A 20,514-nucleotide genomic window follows, 5' to 3' on the forward strand; every position below is an offset into this window, starting at 1 on the left:
CCTTATTCCCGGTTTAATGGTTGGGAATGGGGAAATCATGCACTAACTCCAGATGAATTCACTCACTTCAGGGTAGCAAACATTATGCGTTATTTTCTCCTTCTATTTGTGGCAGTTAACTGGACTAAGGGGGTGACTTAAAACCTGAAAGCATTGGCAATTTATTCTTGAATCTAACGGTCAGACTCAAGAGGTTACATGAAACTAGTAATGTGAATCATGCTTCAGAAAGAACCAGCCTGCTGAACACGGAGACTCGTTTAAATGTGCTACTTGGCTTGACAACGAGGTAAATACGGTATTTAATAACGTCAAAAAAAGGTGCTATGACATTCAGGACTCCATAGTAAATCAGTGCCAGATGCTCAGGACTGAAATTGTGTGTTCTATGTTTAACCAATGTACTGAAATTATTGGAAAGGCAGCGTTGTTCTTGTTCCCAAAATTAAGACTGCTGCACAACTACGGCTTGACAGGCCCTTAGGAGGTGACTTGAAAGCCATTTGCAAAAACCTTATTATCCTATCTTGGTCTTACAATAACCGTGTTATACGGGTAAATCCAAATCGTTTTATTGAAAATAAATAAATACACATCTTGTAAGGACATGGCATTAACAGGCAACTTTTATGATTCTGCCGTATACTACTTCTTCTCAGATACTTACTAAAGCTTTTTATCTGGATGACCATAGGTACTTGCACAGTAAACCTATAACCTGGACAATGTTAGAGGACTAATTAATTTGCTAAATTCTTTCTAATTTAAGAGGCGAGAACTAATCAGCGAGTGGTTATCAGGACATCTTTTAGGTTTCAATTTTCATATTTCAATACACAATTCATTGTGCAATTCTACGAAAAACAATTCTTCCTCCCTACTCCCTAACAGCACATGCCCCAAAGTCTTCCAAAAGGGCCGTATCTCCCACAAAACAATCCCCAAGTACAAATCAAAGACTTCATCACGAAGATTGTTAGAGGGAAGAAGTGTTTGTAATGTTCTTAACTTCTTCGGATCTCGAAGCCCCCTAATCAGTGGCGAGGTAGTCCAAAAGTTGTGCCCATGTGTTCAAAATAGGCGTTCTGAACCTCCAATGTCATGCTTTACTTCTTCCTTTGCAAAAATGTTACAGAAACAGTGTTCGAGTCCAGTCCTGTATGTTTATTTCAAATGTGACCCTCACCTCACTTATAAAACCTCTTTAGACATTAAAAGCATATTATATCACACAGGCACTCTTTCTCTTTTAAAACAAACTTTATTGCATTTTCATTAGTAACGATATTGCATTGTATAGGTGGGTAAGGCATAGCATAATAACAATGACTTTACTAGGTAAGTTCAAATGCAACAGATCTTTGCATCGGAATTATCTTTGTATGAGTAATGTGGTATCATAGTGTATTAATGAATGCAGTTCAATGCTAAACATTCCCAGACCCTCCACCCCGTTGTCATCTGCCTATTTCCATCGAGCTGTAGATGAACATGTATGGGGAAACTAACTATAGAGCACTGTTTTGGAGTGGTGTGGTGAGCTAGTAAGCAAGTCCCTGTCCTCATTGGAAAGCACTTGCATACCCATGACGAGCCTGGGAATTCAATACATCAAGACATATTGGGGAGTGGGGGGAGATATTAAGTGATGGACCACAGATTGGTGCTAGATGGTAGGGTCAAGTTTTGTGCTATGGGGGATTAGGGCCCGCGCAAGCTGTCAACACCTCCTGTTTTCTACCTCACTTCCCTCATGGAATGTCGCCAGTAGGGTGTCCCATTGCATTGAGATCAGCCTCTCACGTAATCCTCTGTTCTCTTCGCAGTGAATTGCTGCGCTCTCTGCCGGTCTCCAGTGCACTACTTCTTCATGCCAGCGGTTCATCAGTGGAACTCATGGGGATTTCCAAAATCTGGTCAGCAGCCGTTTTGCCAAAAGGAGGGTCGGGTCTACAAACCGTGTGGTTACTTTGCATCTAGAAGGTCGGGGAAATAGGCCTAATATGCATTGTTTGAATGTAAGCCAATGGTTTGTGTTCATTAACTCATGGAGCGTTGCCTCATTGTATGACGAGTAATTAATAAGCATTGGCCATGCCCAAATCATGTGTATGAGGTCAGCGCCTATAGCCTGGCATCGGGAGCAACATGCTGCAGCTGTGGGAAATATCACATTGAGTCTGTGTGGTGTGAGGTATGCACAATGGAATATTGAGAATTGTATGAATTTAAATTGGGAGCTCTATTTTGAGGTCGGTTTCCAATTTCAATTTGAGGGGATCGAATGATATCTTAAGATGAGTTCAGAGTCCCCGATATAAAAAAAATTGATTAGATGCCTACCGTAGTCCATAGTGTGTAATGATGCAGGAATTCATGCGTTGTGGGCTCTATCCCATCTGGTGCCCGCTGCTCGTGGATATAACTTAGAATACTAGCATGTGTGAGAAATAATATTTCAGGCAATCCGTGGGTCTACACAAAATCAGTGTGAGGCATTAAAATGCCATCTCCTAATAAATCATCTAGGGATTGTACATCAGTGGAGCATGTGGGCCTTCAGGGTGCCCAAGGATGTAGGGAGCCCTCACAGTGGTACACTTGGACAGTACGGGACCAGGGAGATCGTATATCGCAAAGCCATCTTCCAACATGTTAGAGCCAAGCGCAGTAAGAGATTAGAATTGGTGATTAGTGCAGGGGGACCGGGGCATAGCAGACTCTGTAAACACCCTTGGCGGAGCATTTCGGTAGTGTAACCAATGTCCCTTAGGTTATGACTGGCCAGCCAGTATGAAAGCCACTGCAGCTGCCGAGCTATACAGTAGGCCTTAAAGTCTGGGGCACTCATGCTCCAGTCATCTGATGGTAATTGCAGTTTTTTGAGACTCACTCTGTGGCGCCCGTTGCCTCAAACCAGATCGACCAGTAGGGAGTCGAGTGCCTTGAATACTCGGGTCGGTACTATGATCGGTAGGTTTGCAAAGTAGTACAGTATTCAGGGCAATACCACCATTTTTGCCAGTGTTAATCGGCCTGCCACGGATAGGGGAGCATGGACTAAAAGCTTACGTGTGACCGAATCGTTGCTATAGCCTTCCTTAGATTACCCTCCAGTATATCTGACTGTTCACAATATACTTAAATACCGAGATATCGAAATGAGGGTGTGGCTACATTGGTGTTTAAAGTTCCAAAGGGGACTGTAGCTTCTGCGTAGGTACCATTAAAGGAAAATGTGTATGAATTATCAGCATTAATCCAGAGACCAGAGAAATCACTCTGCAGATCTCCGTAGCATAGGACCATAGCTTCTGCGTAGAGCGACACTGAGTGGATTGTATGACCTAATATGATGCCCCAACCATCATCTCCACAACGAATATGGTGTGGCAATGGTTCCGGTGCTAGTACAAACAAAAATGGAGACAGTGGGCATCCCTACCTGGTCCCTCAGGATTTGCGATAAGTGGACGAAAAAAGGAATCCTGTCCGCGCTCTCGCCATAGGGTCCGTGTATAGTAATCGCACCCAGCAAATATATTCGATGGCTACCCCAAAGGCCGCAAGTATCGTTAGCATACAGTCCCAGCTTACACTGTCAAAGAGGGAGCAGTCGAAACGCTAGAATATCACTAAGAATTTTATACACTGTGTTTAGAAGTGACAGAGGCCTATAAGATGACATGCCTGTAGGCAACCTACCGGGTTTAAGGAGTGAGGTTACTAGCGCCTCTCGCATTGACGGGGGATGTGAACCTATCTCCAGAAAGGTATTGTACGATTTCTCAAGACCTGAGATCAGCCGTGGAATAAAATTCTACCGGTAGCCCTTCAGAACCAGGAGTTTTGTTATGTGCGAAGGCCTTAATGACTTCTTGAATTTTATTTGTGGAGGCAGGAGACCTGAGAGATTCCCTGCCAGTTGTTGATATTTTGGGTAGTGTGACCTGGCCTAAGAATGGTGTTAAAAATATCTGGTCAGGGGGAGGTGGAGCAGTATATAAGTCTGCATTGTAGTCCGGGAATGCAGTGTTAATCTTAGTTTGCATTACCACTGTGTCACAGGATGGGGTTTGTATTTAAAGAATGGGTGTTGGTAATTTTCCAAGTTTAATCACTTTAGCTAGTAGCGTACCCGGTTTGTCTGCCCCCGTATGTATTTTCTGTGTGTAGGATCTATGGTCAATAACTCTGAGGCGTTCAAGGAGTTCAACGTAGGCTATGCAGGCGACTCGAAGTGGAGGTTAGCTGTCTGTATCATGTGATGCTGCTTTCTCGATCGGGCCTAAGCTGTTCTCTACCTGTGTGAATTCCCTCAGAACCTCTGCTCGTGTGCCCACTAGTGTGTTGATGGACGACCCACGCACTACCACTTTGAAGGCCTCTCATTCAATAAATGGTGAGGATGCTGTACCCTCATTCTCCAGGAAGTATGTGTCAATAGTCGTGGAGAGTTTGTCTCAGGACACTGCATCTTCCAAGAGTTTGGCTTGAAGATGCCAATTTGGGATCAGGCTAGGTGTCCGGCCTCACACCATTGTAATTTCCAGGGGGGTTTGGTCAGATAGCGTTTTCCCCAAGTATGTCGCATGGGTAATCTGCAATTGTAAGTGGGATGCACAGAGGAACCTATCTAAGTGGGAGTGGAGTGCCTGCGGGGGCGAGTAAAATTATTATTCTCTTAAACCAGTGTTACACCTATGCCAGATGTCGGAAAGCCCCCAATTCGCCACCCATTGTTACAGCGCCTTGGCTTGTCGGCTTGGAGCTACTGTTGGTTGTGGGGGAAGTCAAGGTGGAGTACTGCCTTACAATCCCCTCCCAGGTCCCAAGGGAGATCTGTCCAATCTGATAGCAACGTAGTGAGGTGTGAGAAATATCTATCTTGGTCCTGATTTGGAGCAAATAGGCAGCCAAGCACTAGGGGCATCCTGCTGAGGCTACTATGCAAGAGTATGGAGATATGTGATATGTATGAGGTGTCTGTGCAATTTTGCTAGCACCCTGTGTCTCCTGTGCAGAGAGCCCAGCCCCCTAACATTCAAGATGAATATAGTTAGGTATTGAAGCCAATATATTGACTGTATATTGTATAAAGTGTAGTGCTCACATGTTGAAATTGTGTCCCTCATTTTAGTAATCATTGGTGGCAGAGACAAAACATTGAACAACTTCCTAACATACATGGTCCAGTGAGAAACGTTTGTTCAACCATTTAACGTTCCTTAACATAACCTTAAAACCAGAGAACTGTGGGCCTATGCTTGTGGAGAGCATTATTCAAACCACGTGGCAGTCAACTCATGGGGAAAGTACAAAAGTAGTTCATGGTGAGTCTGGACCCCAGTAGGACAGGATGGTAGTGTAGCCTGTGATCATAAAAGGAGGGGGTTGGTGCCTCAAGACCAGGCCCCTCCATAGAGTTCGTCGGGATGGGGTGCAGGTAAACTAGTTATTTAGATTATCACCAAGCATGTTCCAGGGTTATGAGCGCAGTTGTGTAGGATTAGTGATGGCAGAAGCACAGGAAACCCCCTTAGCTGCATGGTAGGAAGAGCATAACAAGGGAAGGCCATGTTTCGGGGGAAACGTGTTCATACAACTGTTAACCAAGCAGGTTGTTACCTGTTTATAGTGTTATTGCCAGGAATAGTGGCATGCTGCAGTCGGTGTCCGTGTCTGGGGCACTGTTTCGGGATAAGCTGGCACTGGAGTGGTGGTCAGGGTCTCGTAGTGCTGTTGCCAAATATAGAGCTGCGCTCTGGCATTCTATGGCTTGTTGTGGAGTTTGCGTTCCCCCAGTATGGCCCCCGGTAGTTCCACCCCGCGCTGCCCCCAGGATGTCCACTGTGGCTTCAAAGGTGAGGAATGTGGTCGAGTATGCCTGTGAGAGTCCAGAAAGTGAAGGTTCAGCCAGTCTCGGGCCGCTTCGGCAGACTTGAAGAAATGTGATTGCTGTTTATGAACAATCTTCAGCTTGGCAGGGAAAATCAAGGCATAGGTATGGCCAATATTACGCAGGTGCTGTTTTATAGTTTGAAATGAAGATCTTTGTTGTTGAACGAAAGTGAAGTCAGGGAATATTGAGACCTTTGTTCCTTTAATTGATTGTGGTGCACTGTCTTGGGCAGCTTGAAGCAGTTGGTCTCCATCTTTAAATCTGAGGAATCATGCCACTATGGGCCTCGGGGTGCACCAGAGATAGATTTCTTCACTGGTACTCGGTGCGCCCTCTCCACCGTTAAGTGGGCAGATAGACCTGTTGGGGCTACTGAAGACTGGAGCCACGTTTCCATGAACTGGGTGGCCGTGGGCCCTCCGCGCTCTCAGGCACACCTACAATGTGAATATTATTCCTGCATGCTCATCCCTATGCTTCTTCGGTGAGAGCCTGGAGCTGCTCCACATGTTTGTTCAATTGCATCAACATTGTGGCTTGTTCAGTTAGTTCAGGCGTAAATGTGGATAGTGTCTGCTTGGTGGTTTTTACTATATTGGCCAGCTTCTTATGTTGGTCTTTAAGCGGAGTAATGTCTGTAGTAATGACGATGATTTGTTGTTCTATTGCTACTCTGGAGTCACGGATTTCCTGTAATATAATGTCCAGCTTGTCCATAGGGGGTGCTATCAAGATAGGAGGTACATAGTCAGCAGGTGTCATAGTGGAATATCCCTCACAGGGTGGGTAGCGTAAGCAAGAGCGCATATCTAGTTTTGGTAGTCTAGGTTTGTTGCATCTCATTTCGTTAGCACTTGATCGGGTCCGATAGCCTCAGAAATGTATGGTGTTCCGGCTGAGACAAGCAGGGGCGCCTTCGGTAGTTCAAGTCAATAGTTTTTTTTTTGTTCAGAGCCTCTCACCTGGGAGCACGTGCATGGTCAAGGGGGGCCGCAATTGCCTTCACGGATGGTATAGCGGCCAGGTTGTTTGATTTCCTCCTGTAACAATGAGATAGAGTCACGGAATCAAAACACATGGAAGTGGGAGGCTGGTATAACTGTAACATATGTAATGATGCAGAGCAGGTTTTCGGGTTGAGCCGTGTCTACTTTGTTTAATGGTCCCCTAGTCACGCTGCACTGTTGCCTCCCTGGTGGTTCCCAGGTCTCCTTACCGCATATAGTGAGTTCCCAGTAGCAGCAATCAGAACCAGAATGCCCGTCCAGGAGGCTTGTGGGTTGTTTCTAGCTGTAGGCGAGGTCAATGAGGGGCACAGGTCGCTCCAGGCTGTGTCCCCAGTCCGTGAGACGCCTCCTTCAGCAGCTCCCGCAAAAAGCACGGGGCTGTAGCTACCACATGGGCCGCATTAGATTCCTGGTTCAGTCAGCGCTCCCAAGCCAATACAAGCTCCACCGTACATTCACTAGTCGGGCAAAGTCACAAGGGACCATCACATTGGAGATGATCCGAACGGTATCCTTCAGGCCTCACGGTCGGCAGCAGAGTAGCCGAGTGGCTGGGCATGCCAAAGTAGTCCAAGTCACAGATCGCCTCAGTCCACTCCACAGAGAGGAGCCTCGGCGTTGTGCAGTTCAGACCAAGCACATACAGGCTCTTCCGATGTGGGTTATACAGTACACCCAGCCCCTCTCAGTCAGGAGGCAGTCCGACACGTAGCGCCTCTGGGATGGGGCCTCACAAGTTCTCCGCCCAGCCCCCCACCAACTGCCAGGTACAAGCTGTCTAATGCTCTTCTTGCAGCTGGCAATCATAGTAGGCAGCGAGTGGAGGGGATCCTGGTAGGCAGGTGCGGCAGATGGGTTGGATGCCGCTATTTGAGGCGGATTGTCATTGAATTATAGGGCCCAGGTCCGGGAGCAATGGGATCATGAGTCCGCCATCTTTGGCGGTTGGACCCCCCCCACCAGAAAACACACATACTCTCTTTCTTGATCAACAATTGATATCTGAGATCCATCACCGCAGAATGCTACCCGGAGTATGAGCTATTTGTATCCACATAATTTTTCCAACAGATCCTAACACTTCCACCCATTAACTTTGAAAAAAAAAATACAATACCAGGAAAAAGTCATTAAACGTTCCTTAACCTCCACACCCCCTAAAACACATCAATGACCTGTGGGTGGTGTGGGGTGCGGAGCCAACTGTGCAAAATAATGAAGGCTGCCCCCAATCCCAGAATATCAATGCAGCTACCTGGTGAGTTTCTGATGACGAGTCCCCACAATCCTCCAAATCCTTCCCTGGATTTAAAAAACATACCCTGCCTCTGCCATTGAAGGCGTTACCACTTCCTCTCTGGTAAACTTTGGTCAAAATGCCCACAAGCCCTGGCCAGAATGTCTTTAAAACTTGTTGTGGAGAAACCATAGAATCCTTGCCATTTTACTCCTCCAATCACATACTGTGGGGTGATAAGGCTAAGCATTTCCATTGCTCCGATAATTGAATGTCCAATCCCGCCTTTCTAAAATATTCTGCAGAATCTTCAGGAGCTAACTATTCTGTATACAGCTGTAGATGGCACTGCTTAAAGGCCTCTAGCTTATCCTCTTCTTGTATTGGATTTGCACCCCCTAATTTAAATCACAGACATTATGCACAATAGGCTTTTTTCCAAGGTTCTATGCCAATAGCTGTTCTGCTTCATCACTCCAATGTAATATAGCTGGGTCACCCTTGCTAGTATGTACTCTGCCTTACTGAGCTCTTAGTGTCAATTACCCTCTAATCGACTGTACCTTGCGCCATAATCTGTGTGACAGTGTTGTCTTATAGAGTAGTTTAAACTGCTTGAGCTCCTTCTGAAGGTAAGCCTGTGCTGCTTCCTTCATTTTCTTCAACCTAACCATTTCTGCAAAACAGGTCTCCATCCGAACTGCCTTGAGTGAATTCCAAAGTGTGTGCAGGTCACAATCACTATTATTAAAGACAAGGTATGCTTTGATTTGTGTTAGAATGGCTTTGTCATGCGATCAGGCCATGTGAAATCTTAGTGAACATCAAATATCAATGATTACCAACTCCAAAAGCAACTTCTTCCCTTAAAAGAGGAATTCTGTTTCCCCATCAGCCATAGCCTGACATGTCCTTTTGGCCAACTAGTGCCAGGTTCCAGTCACTGGGTTTTGTATTGTCTGTTTCAAAATAAACTCCTTCTCCTGATTCCGACCACATAACATCGCTAACTAAATCACCTCAAACCTTAACAGTCTACTGACAAAACGTTATCAGCCTACAATGGAGAAGGACTGTAATGAGAATGCTGTCAGTTGTGAACGCAAGACCCCTAGCCCCTTCATCTTTATTTTGACTGAAGCAAAAAACTGCGTGGAGAAAGAGCGAGATCATACTCTACTTGTTTATTAAATGTGTAAGAAACAAATGTTCCCTTTGGACCGTTTTATTTCCCTAAGGATCAATAACCTCTTAATAGGGGTATTGAGTACCCACACATTGCAGGATATATATCTGATGGTCCTACTCATCTGGGATCATCTTTAGTTGTAGGCCCTTTCTTTGTCCTAGTCATACTAGGCCCATAAAAGTGCAATGTCATTAGATAATTTCTCATTCTTGGGAGGCATAGCTTTCTTCCCCCGTTCTCAAAGTTAAAATACAATTCAGAAAACCTGATAAACAACTCCTTTCCCACACATTAACCAACCTTCTATTCTCTTCCCTTCCTGAAAAAGAAGAGGGCACTAGATCCCTTATGGCAGAAGTTGGGAGCCTAAGTGTAATACCGTAGGCCTGTTTAACACACCACAGGTGTGCCTGCTCATGGGCAGGTTGGTTGTCAGACTGAACCACATGATGATCTTGTGCTATCATCCATAGCAGGTCTGGCTGACTTCTAGGGAGTGCACAGCTTGGTGATTAGTGGCTACAACCCTCCACTGTTATCGCTGCCAATGCTGCACAAACTTTTCATCTACTTTGGACCGATCCGCTGCCTCCACAAACTGTTCTTGCCTTCTACGGTGTCTGTTAGCTGCTGCTGATGGGTAAAACAATAGGCTCGTAAAGTTGGGGGTCCAGAGTTCGATGAAGCAAGTTCGTAGTCAGGCTGGGAGTGGGGTGGGGTTGTGGGGAGGGCAATGGGTTACAGGTGAACGCGTCCGAGTTGTTTTCCATTATCCCACAGTGAACACCTTGTCAGGAAGAACGCACAGTTGACCACTATGATGAGATGCACACACTTTGGTGTTACAATGTTGTTAATTCCATAGGTCCTATTTTCAGTCACACCGGTACAAGTATAGTCATCTCAATTTCACCTATGAAAACCACCTAAAAGGCCAAATCCTGCACAAGCCTGAAAGCACCATACCAATGAGGCACCAGAGACCCTAGAACAACCAGTAACCCCCAATGTCACAAGCAGCCAGAGACAGACACAATGAACGAGTTACTTACCTTCGGTAACGACTTTTCTGGTGGATACATTAGCTACCTGTGGATTCCTCACCTAATGAATACTCCCATTGCGCCAGCATTCTACGGAAATCTTCTTCCTAGCTTCTGCACGTCGACGAGGACGTCACATTTGCCCACGCGACGCCGTCTGACGTCATACAGGCAATAAGAGGTCCTCGCCGACGTGCCGACGTCAGTACCAATATTTTTTACGTGCCTGAGAACAATAATCCAATGAGATGAAAGACAAAAGCAATATTTCATGACATTGTAAACAACACATCATTGCGAGAAGATAGACTACTAATTTAATAATGATTTTTTTTAATTTTTTTTATATAAACAAATATATACACTAAATATAAATAAATATATATATATATATATATATATATATATATATATATATATAGATATATACACATGCACATATATACATAATCTATACCAGTCCTCAAAACCAAGAGGAGCACACTCAAGAATTACTTGGTTAGACCAAACAGGCAATGGGGAGGCGGGTGGGACCGTGAGGAATCCACAGGTAGCTAATGTATCCACCAGAAAAGTCGTTACCGAAGGTAAGTAACTCGTTCTTCTGATGGATACAACTACCTGTGGATTCCTCACCTAATGAATAGAGTCCCAAAGCAGTATCGCGCCCGGTGGTGGGTGCCTGAATGGTCAAACCAAGAAATCCTGCAGCACGGACCGTGCAAAATGGCCGTCCCTTCTGACCTCAGAGTCCAAACAGTAATGTTTCGCAAAAGTATGAAGGGACGACCAAGTTGCGGCCTTGCAGATGTCGACCACAGGAACACCCCTGGCTAAGGCCGAAGTGGCCGACTTAGCTCTGGTGGAATGAGCTCTAATACCATCAGGAGGATCCTTCCTTGCCAAAGAGTAACACATTTTAATGCAAAGAACAACCCACCTGGAGAGTGTTCTCTTGTGGACTGCCTTTCCTCTCCTCTTTCCCACGTATCCGATGAAAAGCTGATCCTCCAGCCTGAAATCTTTTGTTCTGTCTATATAAAAGCTTAGCACCCTCTTTGGGTCCAAACGGTGAAGTCTCTCTTCTTCCTTTGAAGGATGAGGCGGAGGATAGAACGTGGACAGAGTAATTGTCTGGGCCAAATGAAAGGGTGAAACAACCTTCGGAAGGAAAGCAGCCTTGGTCCTCAACACCACCTTATCCCCATAAAAAGTTGTATAAGGGGGTTTTACCGATAAAGCCTGCAACTCACTCACTCTCCTTGCAGAAGTTATAGCAACCAGGAAAACTGTTTTAAGAACTAACAATCTTAAGGGGCAAGAATGCATAGGCTCAAAAGGGGACCCCATAAGGAAAGTTAGGACCAAGGACAAATCCCATTGAGGCATAACGAAAGGAGTTGGAGGGAATTTATTCATAAGGCCCTTCAAGAATCTAAGTACTATAGGAGATTTAAATAACGAAGGCTGGTCTGGAAGACAAATGAAGGCTGACAAAGCAGACAAGTAACCCTTAACAGTAGCCACTGCACAACCCCTCTGTGCTAAAGACAAAGCAAAAGATAAAACGTCTGACAAATGAGCACGTAAGGGATCAATTTGTCTCTCTCCACACCATACCACAAATTTAGACCACCTATTAGCGTAGATAGATTTAGTGGAGTGTCGCCTGGCCGCTAAGATAACATCCACTACCTCAGGTGGGAGAGAAAAGGAACTCAGGTTGCCCCGCTCAATCTCCAGGCATGAAGGTGCAGGCTCTGGAGGTTGGGGTGTAAAACCTGCCCCTGCGACTGCGAGAGGAGGTCTGCCCTGAGAGGGAGACGGAGCGGAGGGCACAGTGAGAGTTGGAGAAGGTCGGAATACCACACCCTCCTTGGCCAATCCAGAGCAATTAAGATTACTTGGGCCCGGTCTTGGCGTATTTTCCTCAATACTCGAGGAATCAAGGGTATGGGGGGAAACGCGTAAAGCAACTGGTCGCACCAGGTCATCTGAAACTCGTCCCCCAACGCTCCTTGTACCGGATACTGGAGGCTGCAGAATAACAGGCAGTGCGAGTTCTCCCGGGTGGCAAACAGATCTATCCGAGGAAACCCCCACATCTGGAAGATTAACCGGACTTGATCTGGATGGAGACGCCACTCGTGGTCGGTCGAGAAACGACGACTGAGACTGTCCGCACGTACATTCAAGACTCCGGCCAGATGATTTGCTACCAAGCAAATCTGATGGTCCTTTGCCCAGGACCATAGCCGAAGAGCTTCTCTGCAGAGAAGGTATGACCCCACTACTCCCTGTTTGTTTATATACCACATCGCAGTAGTATTGTCCGTCAGGACCTGAACCGACTGACCGCGAAGGGTTGGGAGGAAGGCCTTGAGAGCCAGACGTACAGCCTGTAACTCTAACAGATTGATATGAAACATCTGTTCCTCTGGAGACCAAAGCCCTTTGATCTCCAGGTCCCCCAGATGAGCTCCCCACCCTAGAGTGGAAGCATCCGTTATGACCGTGGTCACTGGTGGAGGCTGCGTGAACGGCCTTCCCCGGGAAAGATTGTCGTCCGCAATCCACCACTTCAAATCCGTGGCAGCATCTCTGGAGATCCGGACAGAACCTTCGAGATCTCCTTTGTGTTGAGACCACTGCCTTCGGAGGCACAACTGAAGAGCCCTCATGTGCCAGCGAGCATGCGTGACCAACAGTATGCAGGAGGCAAACAGACCGAGCAGACGAAGGACCTTGAGGACTGGAATGACCACTCCACTTTGAAACATTGGAACCAACGCCTGAATGTCTTGAATCCGCTGAGGCGGAGGAAAGGCTCGATTCAATGTTGTATCCAGTACTGCCCCTATGAACAGGAGGTGTTGAGAGGGCTCTAGGTGAGATTTGGGCACGTTCACCGAAAAGCCCAGGTCGAACAACAACTGGGTTGTCGACTGCAGATGATGCAGCACAAGCTCCGGGGACTTGGCTTTGATTAACCAGTCGTCCAAGTAAGGGAATACTGCTATCCCCTTCCTTCTGAGCTCTGCCGCAACCACCGACATCACCTTCGTGAAGACTTGAGGTGCTGAAGTAAGACCAAATGGGAGGACCGCAAACTGATAGTGCTGCGACCCTACCACAAACCGGAGATACTTCCTGTGCGACTTGAGTATCGGGATATGAAAATAAGCATCCTGCAAGTCGACAGACACCATCCAATCTCCCTTGTTCAACGCCAAAAGCACCTGAGCTAGGGTCAGCATCTTGAACTTTTCCTGTTTGAGGAACCAATTCAACATCCTCAGGTCCAGGATTGGTCTCAACCGACCATCCTTTTTGGGAATCAGGAAGTACCTTGAATAACAACCTTGACCCTTTTCCTGCTCTGGAACCAAATCCACCGCGCCCTTTAAAAGGAGGACTTGAACCTCCTGTTCTAACAACAGGAGGTGTTCTTCTGAACAATAAGATGGGCGGGGCGGGATGGGGGGCGGAAACTCCCAAAAGGGAAGGGTGTAGCCTTTTCTCACAATGCTGGTAACCCAGGCGTCTGATGTGATGACCTCCCACTTGCGAAGAAAATACAGTAACTGTAGGAGGCTGGACTGGCTTGTAGTGAGTACCTAGGGGTACTTGCACCTTGCACCAGGCCCAGTTATCCCTTATTAGTGTATAGGGTGTCTAGCAGCTTAGGCTGATAGATAATGGTAGCTTAGCAGAGCAGCTTAGGCTGAACTAGGAGACGTGTGAAGCTACTACAGTACCACTTAGTGTCATATGCACAATATCATAAGAAAACACAATACACAGTTTACACTAAAAATAAAGGTACTTTATTTTTATGACAATATGCCAAAGTATCTCAGAGTGTACCCTCAGTGAGAGGATAGGAAATATACACAAGATATATATACACAATACCAGAAATATGTAGTATAGTCTTAGAAAACAGTGCAAACAATGTATAGTTACAATAGGATGCAATGGGGACACATAGGGACAGGGGCAACACAAACCATATACTCCAAAAGTGGAATGCGAACCACGAATGGACCCCAAACCTATGTGACCTTGTAGAGGGTCGCTGGGACTATTAGAAAATAGTGAGGGTTAGAAAAATAGCCCACCCCAAGACCCTGAAAAGTGAGTGCAAAGTGCACTAAAGTTCCCCAAAGGACAAAGAAGTCGTGATAGGGGAATAAGGCAGGAAAGACACAAACCAACAATGCAACAACGCTGGATTTCCAATCTGGGGTACCTGTGGAACAAGGGGACCAAGTCCAAAAGTCACAAGCAAGTCGGAGATGGGCAGATGCCCAGGAAATGCCAGCTGCGGGTGCAATGAAGCTGCGACTGGACTGAAGAAGCTGCGGTTTCTGCAGGAACGCAAAGAGCTAGAGACATCCCCTTTGGAGGACGGATCCCTCTCGCCTTGTAGAGTCGTGCAGAAGTGTTTTCCCGCCGAAAGAACGCCAACAAGCCTTGCTAGCTGCAAATCGTGCGGTTAGCGTTTTTGGATGCTGCTGTGGCCCAGGAGGGACCAGGAGGTCGCAAATTGGACCAGGAGGTAGAGGGGACGTCGAGCAAGACAAGGAGCCCTCTTAGCAGCAGGTAGCACCCGGAGAAGTGCCAGAAACAGGCACTACGAGGATGCGTGAAACGGTGCTCACCCGAAGTTACACAAAGGAGTCCCACGTCGCCGGAGACCAACTTAGAAAGTCGTGCAATGCAGGTTAGAGTGCCGTGGACCCAGGCTTGGCTGTGCACGAAGGATTTCCGCCGGAAGTGCACAGGGGCCGGAGTAGCTGCAAAAGTCGCGGTTCCCAGCAATGCAGTCTAGCGAGGTGAGGCAAGGACTTACCTCCACCAAACTTGGACTGAAGAGTCACTGGACTGTGGGAGTCACTTGGACAGAGTTGCTGGATTCGAGGGACCTCGCTCGTCGTGCTGAGAGGAGACCCAAGGGACCGGTAATGCAGCTTTTTGGTGCCTGCGGTTGCAGGGGGACGATTCCGTCGACCCACAGGAGATTTCTTCGGAGCTTCTAGTGCAGAGAGGAGGCAGACTACCCCCACAGCATGCACCACCAGGAAAACAGTCGAGAAGGCGGCAGGATGAGCGTTACAGAGTTGCAGTAGTCGTCTTAGCTACTATGTTGCAGTTTTGCAGGCTTCCAGCGCGGTCAGCAGTCGATTCCTTGGCAGAAGGTGAAGAGAGAGATGCAGAGGAACTCGGATGAGCTCTTGCATTCGTTATCTAAGGAATCCCAAGAGACAGAGACCCTAAATAGCCAGAAAAGAGGGTTTGGCTACTTAGGAGAGAGGATAGGCTAGCAACACCTGAAGGAGCCTATCACAAGGAGTCTCTGACGTCACCTGGTGGCACTGGCCACTCAGAGCAGTCCAGTGTGCCAGCAGCACCTCTGTTTCCAAGATGGCAGAGGTCTGGAGCACACTGGAGGAGCTCTGGGCACCTCCCAGGGGAGGTACAGGTCAGGGGAGTGGTCACTCCCCTTTCCTTTGTCCAGTTTCGCGCCAGAGCAGGGCTAAGGGGTCCCCTGAACCGGTGTAGACTGGCTTATGCAGAATTGGGCACATCTGTGCCCAAGAAAGCATTTCCAGAGGCTGGGGGAGGCTACTCCTCCCCTGCCTTCACACCATTTTCCAAAGGGAGAGGGTGTCACACCCTCTCTCAGAGGAAGTCCTTTGTTCTGCCATCCTGGGCCAGGCCTGGCTGGACCCCAGGAGGGCAGCTGCCTGTCTGAGGGGTTGGCAGCAGCAGCAGCTGCAGTGAAACCCCGGGAAAAGCAGTTTGGCAGTACCAGGGTCTGTGCTACAGACCACTGGGATCATGGGATTGTGCCAACTATGCCAGGATGGTATAGAGGGGGCAATTCCATGATCATGGACATATTACATGGCCATATTCGGAGTTACCATTGTGAAGCTACATATAGGTAGTGACCTATATGTAGTGCACGCGTGTAATGGTGTCCCCGCACTCACAAAGTCCGGGGAATTGGCCCTGAACAATGTGGGGGCACCTTGGCTAGTGCCAGGGTGCCCTCACACTAAGTAACTTAGCACCCAACCTTTACCAGGTAAAGGTTAGACATATAGGTGACTTATAAGTTACTTAAGTGCAGTGTAAAATGGCTGTGAAATAACGTGGACGTTATTTCACTCAGGCTGCAGTGGCAGGCCTGTGTAAGAATTGTCAGAGCTCCCTATGGGTGGCAAAAGAAATGCTGCAGCCCATAGGGATCTCCTGGAACCCCAATACCCTGGGTACCTCAGTACCATATACTAGGGAATTATAAGGGTGTTCCAGTAAGCCAATGTAAATTGGTAAAATTGGTCACTAGCCTGTCAGTGACAATTTGAAAGAAATGAGAGAGCATAACCACTGAGGTTCTGATTAGCAGAGCCTCAGTGAGACAGTTAGTCACTACACAGGTAACACATTCAGGCACACTTATGAGCACTGGGGCCCTGGTGAACAGGGTCCCAGTGACGCATACAACTAAAACAACATATATACAGTGAAAAATGGGGGTAACATGCCAGGCAAGATGGTACTTTCCTACAGTAACCTTCCCCCTACAGGAGAGGAGTGAGTGGGAATTGGTTTAAGCCTAAGGCTGCTTCCCCTGCTGCACCCCTCCAGAGGAAGAGGAAGAGGCAGAGTGCTGCTGAGAGGCTCCCCTGGTACGAACCCTACTCCTCCCTCTAAAAGACCTATAGGTGAGAGAAAAGGTAGGCTGTTGGAATTTCCCCCGAAAGGAGGAAGAGGATGAGCCACAACCAAAGCCTCGAAACCTCCTAAAAAATCTGGAGGAGGCAGAAGAAGTGGCTTGTAGTCCTAACGACTTGGCCGTGGCCCGGCTCTCCTTAAACCTCTCCAAAGCCGAATCTGCCTTGGCACCAAAGAGCTTGTCCCCATCAAAAGGGAGGTCCAACAGGGTCGACTGCACATCCGAAGAGAACCCTGAGTTGCAAAGCCAAGCTTGTCTTCTCGCAACCACAGCCGTGCCCATCGCTCTGGCCACCGAGTCAGTTGTATCCAACCCAGATTGGATAACCTGGGTTGCAGCAGCTTGAGCATCTGACACGAGATTCAACAGCCCTTGAGGAACCTCTGTATGCGTAGATGTTATCTCGTCCATCAGAGCATAAATGTACCTCCCCAAAATACACGTAGCATTGGTGGACTTTAACGCCATGCTACATGACGAGAACACTTTCTTTGATTGCATATCCATCTTTTTGGAGTCCCTGTCCGCCGGCACTGATGGAAAAGATCCAGGCGCAGATCTTGTCGAACAGGAAGCCTGGACCACCAAGCTTTCAGGCGTAGGGTGTCTGGAAAGAAAGCCAGGGTCAGTTGGTGCAGCCCAATACCTCCTGGCCACAGACCTATTGACAGCTGTGGAAGATAACGGCTTCTTCCAGACCTCCAACACAGGTTCCAGCAGCGCCTCGTTAAATGGCAAAAGAGGTTCTGCTGATGTAGAGGCCGGATGTAAAACCTCAGTCAGCAGATTTTGCTTCGCCTCAGTTACCGGCAAAGGCAGTTCCAGGAAGTTAGCTGCCTTCTTTATCACAGCATGAAAAGTGGCCGCCTCTTCAGTATACTCCCCTGGAGATGACATGTCCCACTCAGGGGAAGTATCAAGGCCACTAGCTGTGTCCAGCCCATGAAGACCCTCGCCAGAGTTCTCAATTTCTCCTTCCTCCAGGGCCTGCTGATACTCTTGTTCTTCCAAGAGATGGAGAGCACGTCTCCTCGAATGCAGCGTCTCCTCGAATGCAGCCTCTCCTCAATCCTCGGCGTCGACATGGCGTCAGCAGATGTCGAAGAGCGACGCCGATCACCGGATCCGTCCGACGCCGGGTCAACAGGCGCCACAGGTAGCTTCGGTGCCGAACCAGGAGTCGGATGAAGAGAAGACTGCCTCGGAGTCGCAGAAGGCCCTGACGGCGTCACTGGCCGAAACACCGAAGCCGATGGAGCCGAAACCTCCGGAGCCGAAGCCTCTGGAGCCGACACCGGCGCCGAGCCCAAGGGGAGAAAGGGCATGAAGGGTGCTGGTCGCAGCGGAGCCGAATTACCCAAACTGAAAGCCAAAGGACCCGAAGGCCCCGCCGGTGCGCCACCTGGAGCCATCTGCTGAAAGATGGAAAACATCACATTTAAAAATGAGGTACTATCGGCTCCAGGGGCCGGAAAAGCTGGATACTGGGGTGCCTGGATCGAAGGTGACACCGACGCCGGCCTCGACGTCTGCAACGTCGGTGAGAACATTTGAGGCTGTGGCACCTCAAATACTGAAGGCGGCTGGCCCGAAGACCCAGGTGAAGTCAGCGAGGCTGGAGAAGGCAACGGCGTCGATGGATGAGGAGTGACTGTGGGACTGACCTCCCAAGTCTTCCGACGCCGAGTCGATGGCGACCTCGACCGAGACCTCTCCTTACTCGACCGGCGCCGTGATTCCCGACGGCGCCGGGAGTCTCGATGACGTCGATGAGACTTCGGCGAGGAGGATTTTCTATGATGCCTCTTCTCCTTTCTCTTCGACTTCGCCATAAAAAGTTTGGCCTCTCGCTCCTTCAGGGCTTTCGGATTCATGTGCTGACATGAATCACACCTGGCCACATCATGGTCGGAACTCAAACACCACAAACAGTCCGAATGTGGGCCAGTAACCGACATTTTGTCCCCACATTCTCGACAGGGCTTAAAACCAGACTTCCTCTGAGACATAGTAACCTCAGAGAAAAAACACACAGCCAAAAACACACTGTAACTGCCGAACAGCAACAGTAGCTCCCTCGAAGATAACCATTTCGAATGGCACGGAAAAAAGGGAACTGACGTCGGCGAGGACCTCTTATTGCCTGTATGACGTCAGACGGCGTCGCGTGGGCAAATGTGACGTCCTCGTCGACGTGCAGAAGCTAGGAAGAAGATTTCCGTCGAATGCTGGCGCAATGGGAGTATTCATTAGGTGAGGAATCCACAGGTAGTTGTATCCATCAGAACAATATGTTTAGGCGAGCCAGAAATGGAAAGGAGGATGCCAGACAATATTTTGTCTCAATTTCGAATGACATATATTTAGTTTAGTAAAAAATAACTACCGTCACAATCAAACCCACACTGTGACAACCGCCACAATCAAAAGTCTCAACAGGATCAATTAAAATGTTCATGCAAGTATTATTTCTCAAAACCACAGTTGCCAATACAGTTAGTCAGCAACCTGTATGTCTTACCTGACCCGCAGCCTGAATGCTTAGAATTGCCACACGCGTATCCGGATCACTCTGAAACTGATGTACAAGGTGAATTCTTTCAGCTGAAGGCACACTTCCATCAATTCTAATGTAGCGAGCCTGTGGGATTCAGCAAAATGAAGACACGTCAAAGCTAAAATAAACAGCGATTTGCGATGGCACAGTATCGGCCACAGTGTTAATGCCTTTCCATTTGTACTGTGGATTCTGCTATTACTAACACATTATGTGAAAGGGAACTTGCCAAGACAGTCTTTCTTTAAAACAGGCACTTTGTCATGTTTGCTTAGTTAGTCATTCGTCACAACGATCAATGAAGTCCACATGGGGTTTGGAAAGCTGGTTCTTTAACTGTAGTTGAAGAGATTCATAGAATTCCATTTACTTTTACTGTCATATAGCCTCAAGATAAAACCTGCCATACAATCGGCACTTGTATTACTAAGGTCAAGTGTGCACAAAAAATAAGGCATATATTGTATATTTCTATATCCTTGCATATTGCAGCATTTAGCTCAAACCTATCTGTTAGAATTTGAGCAGGCCTGTGCACATACATGCTAAGAAGGGTGGGAGTAGAACAACAAAATCATCAGAGCTACCCTCTTTTCCCAGAGGCAGAGCGCACACTAGTGGGTACTGTGCAGTATCCTTGGTAGACAGGGGTGTGGAATGTTATAAAATATCTGCATTTCTAAGGGAGGGGTGCTTCAGAAATCTATTTGTCCTATTAGGAATTTTAACTGTCCATTTTGGTGGCATGCAATAGGTCTGATAATGGCCTCCCTGGTTATGTTAGGGCTCATATTATTTCGAAGTTAGGATTCTCGCAAGGCTCTGATTCTG

General features: G+C 47.6%; 1 protein-coding gene across 2 annotated transcripts in view; it reads right to left on the bottom strand.

Moving 5' to 3' along the window:
• ZRANB3 (zinc finger RANBP2-type containing 3) overlaps window positions 1–20,514 on the bottom strand; it is a 744,981-nt gene that overhangs the window by 214,882 nt on the left and 509,585 nt on the right. For both annotated transcript variants that reach the window (XM_069225060.1, XM_069225059.1), the window contains one exon: window positions 19,648–19,767. In XM_069225060.1, coding sequence (XP_069081161.1) covers window positions 19,648–19,767 — 120 coding nt within the window. The remainder of the gene's footprint in view (window positions 1–19,647; window positions 19,768–20,514) is intronic.

This window comes from Pleurodeles waltl, chromosome 3_1 (assembly GCF_031143425.1).
Source record: "Pleurodeles waltl isolate 20211129_DDA chromosome 3_1, aPleWal1.hap1.20221129, whole genome shotgun sequence".
Lineage (NCBI taxonomy): Eukaryota > Metazoa > Chordata > Amphibia > Caudata > Salamandridae > Pleurodeles > Pleurodeles waltl.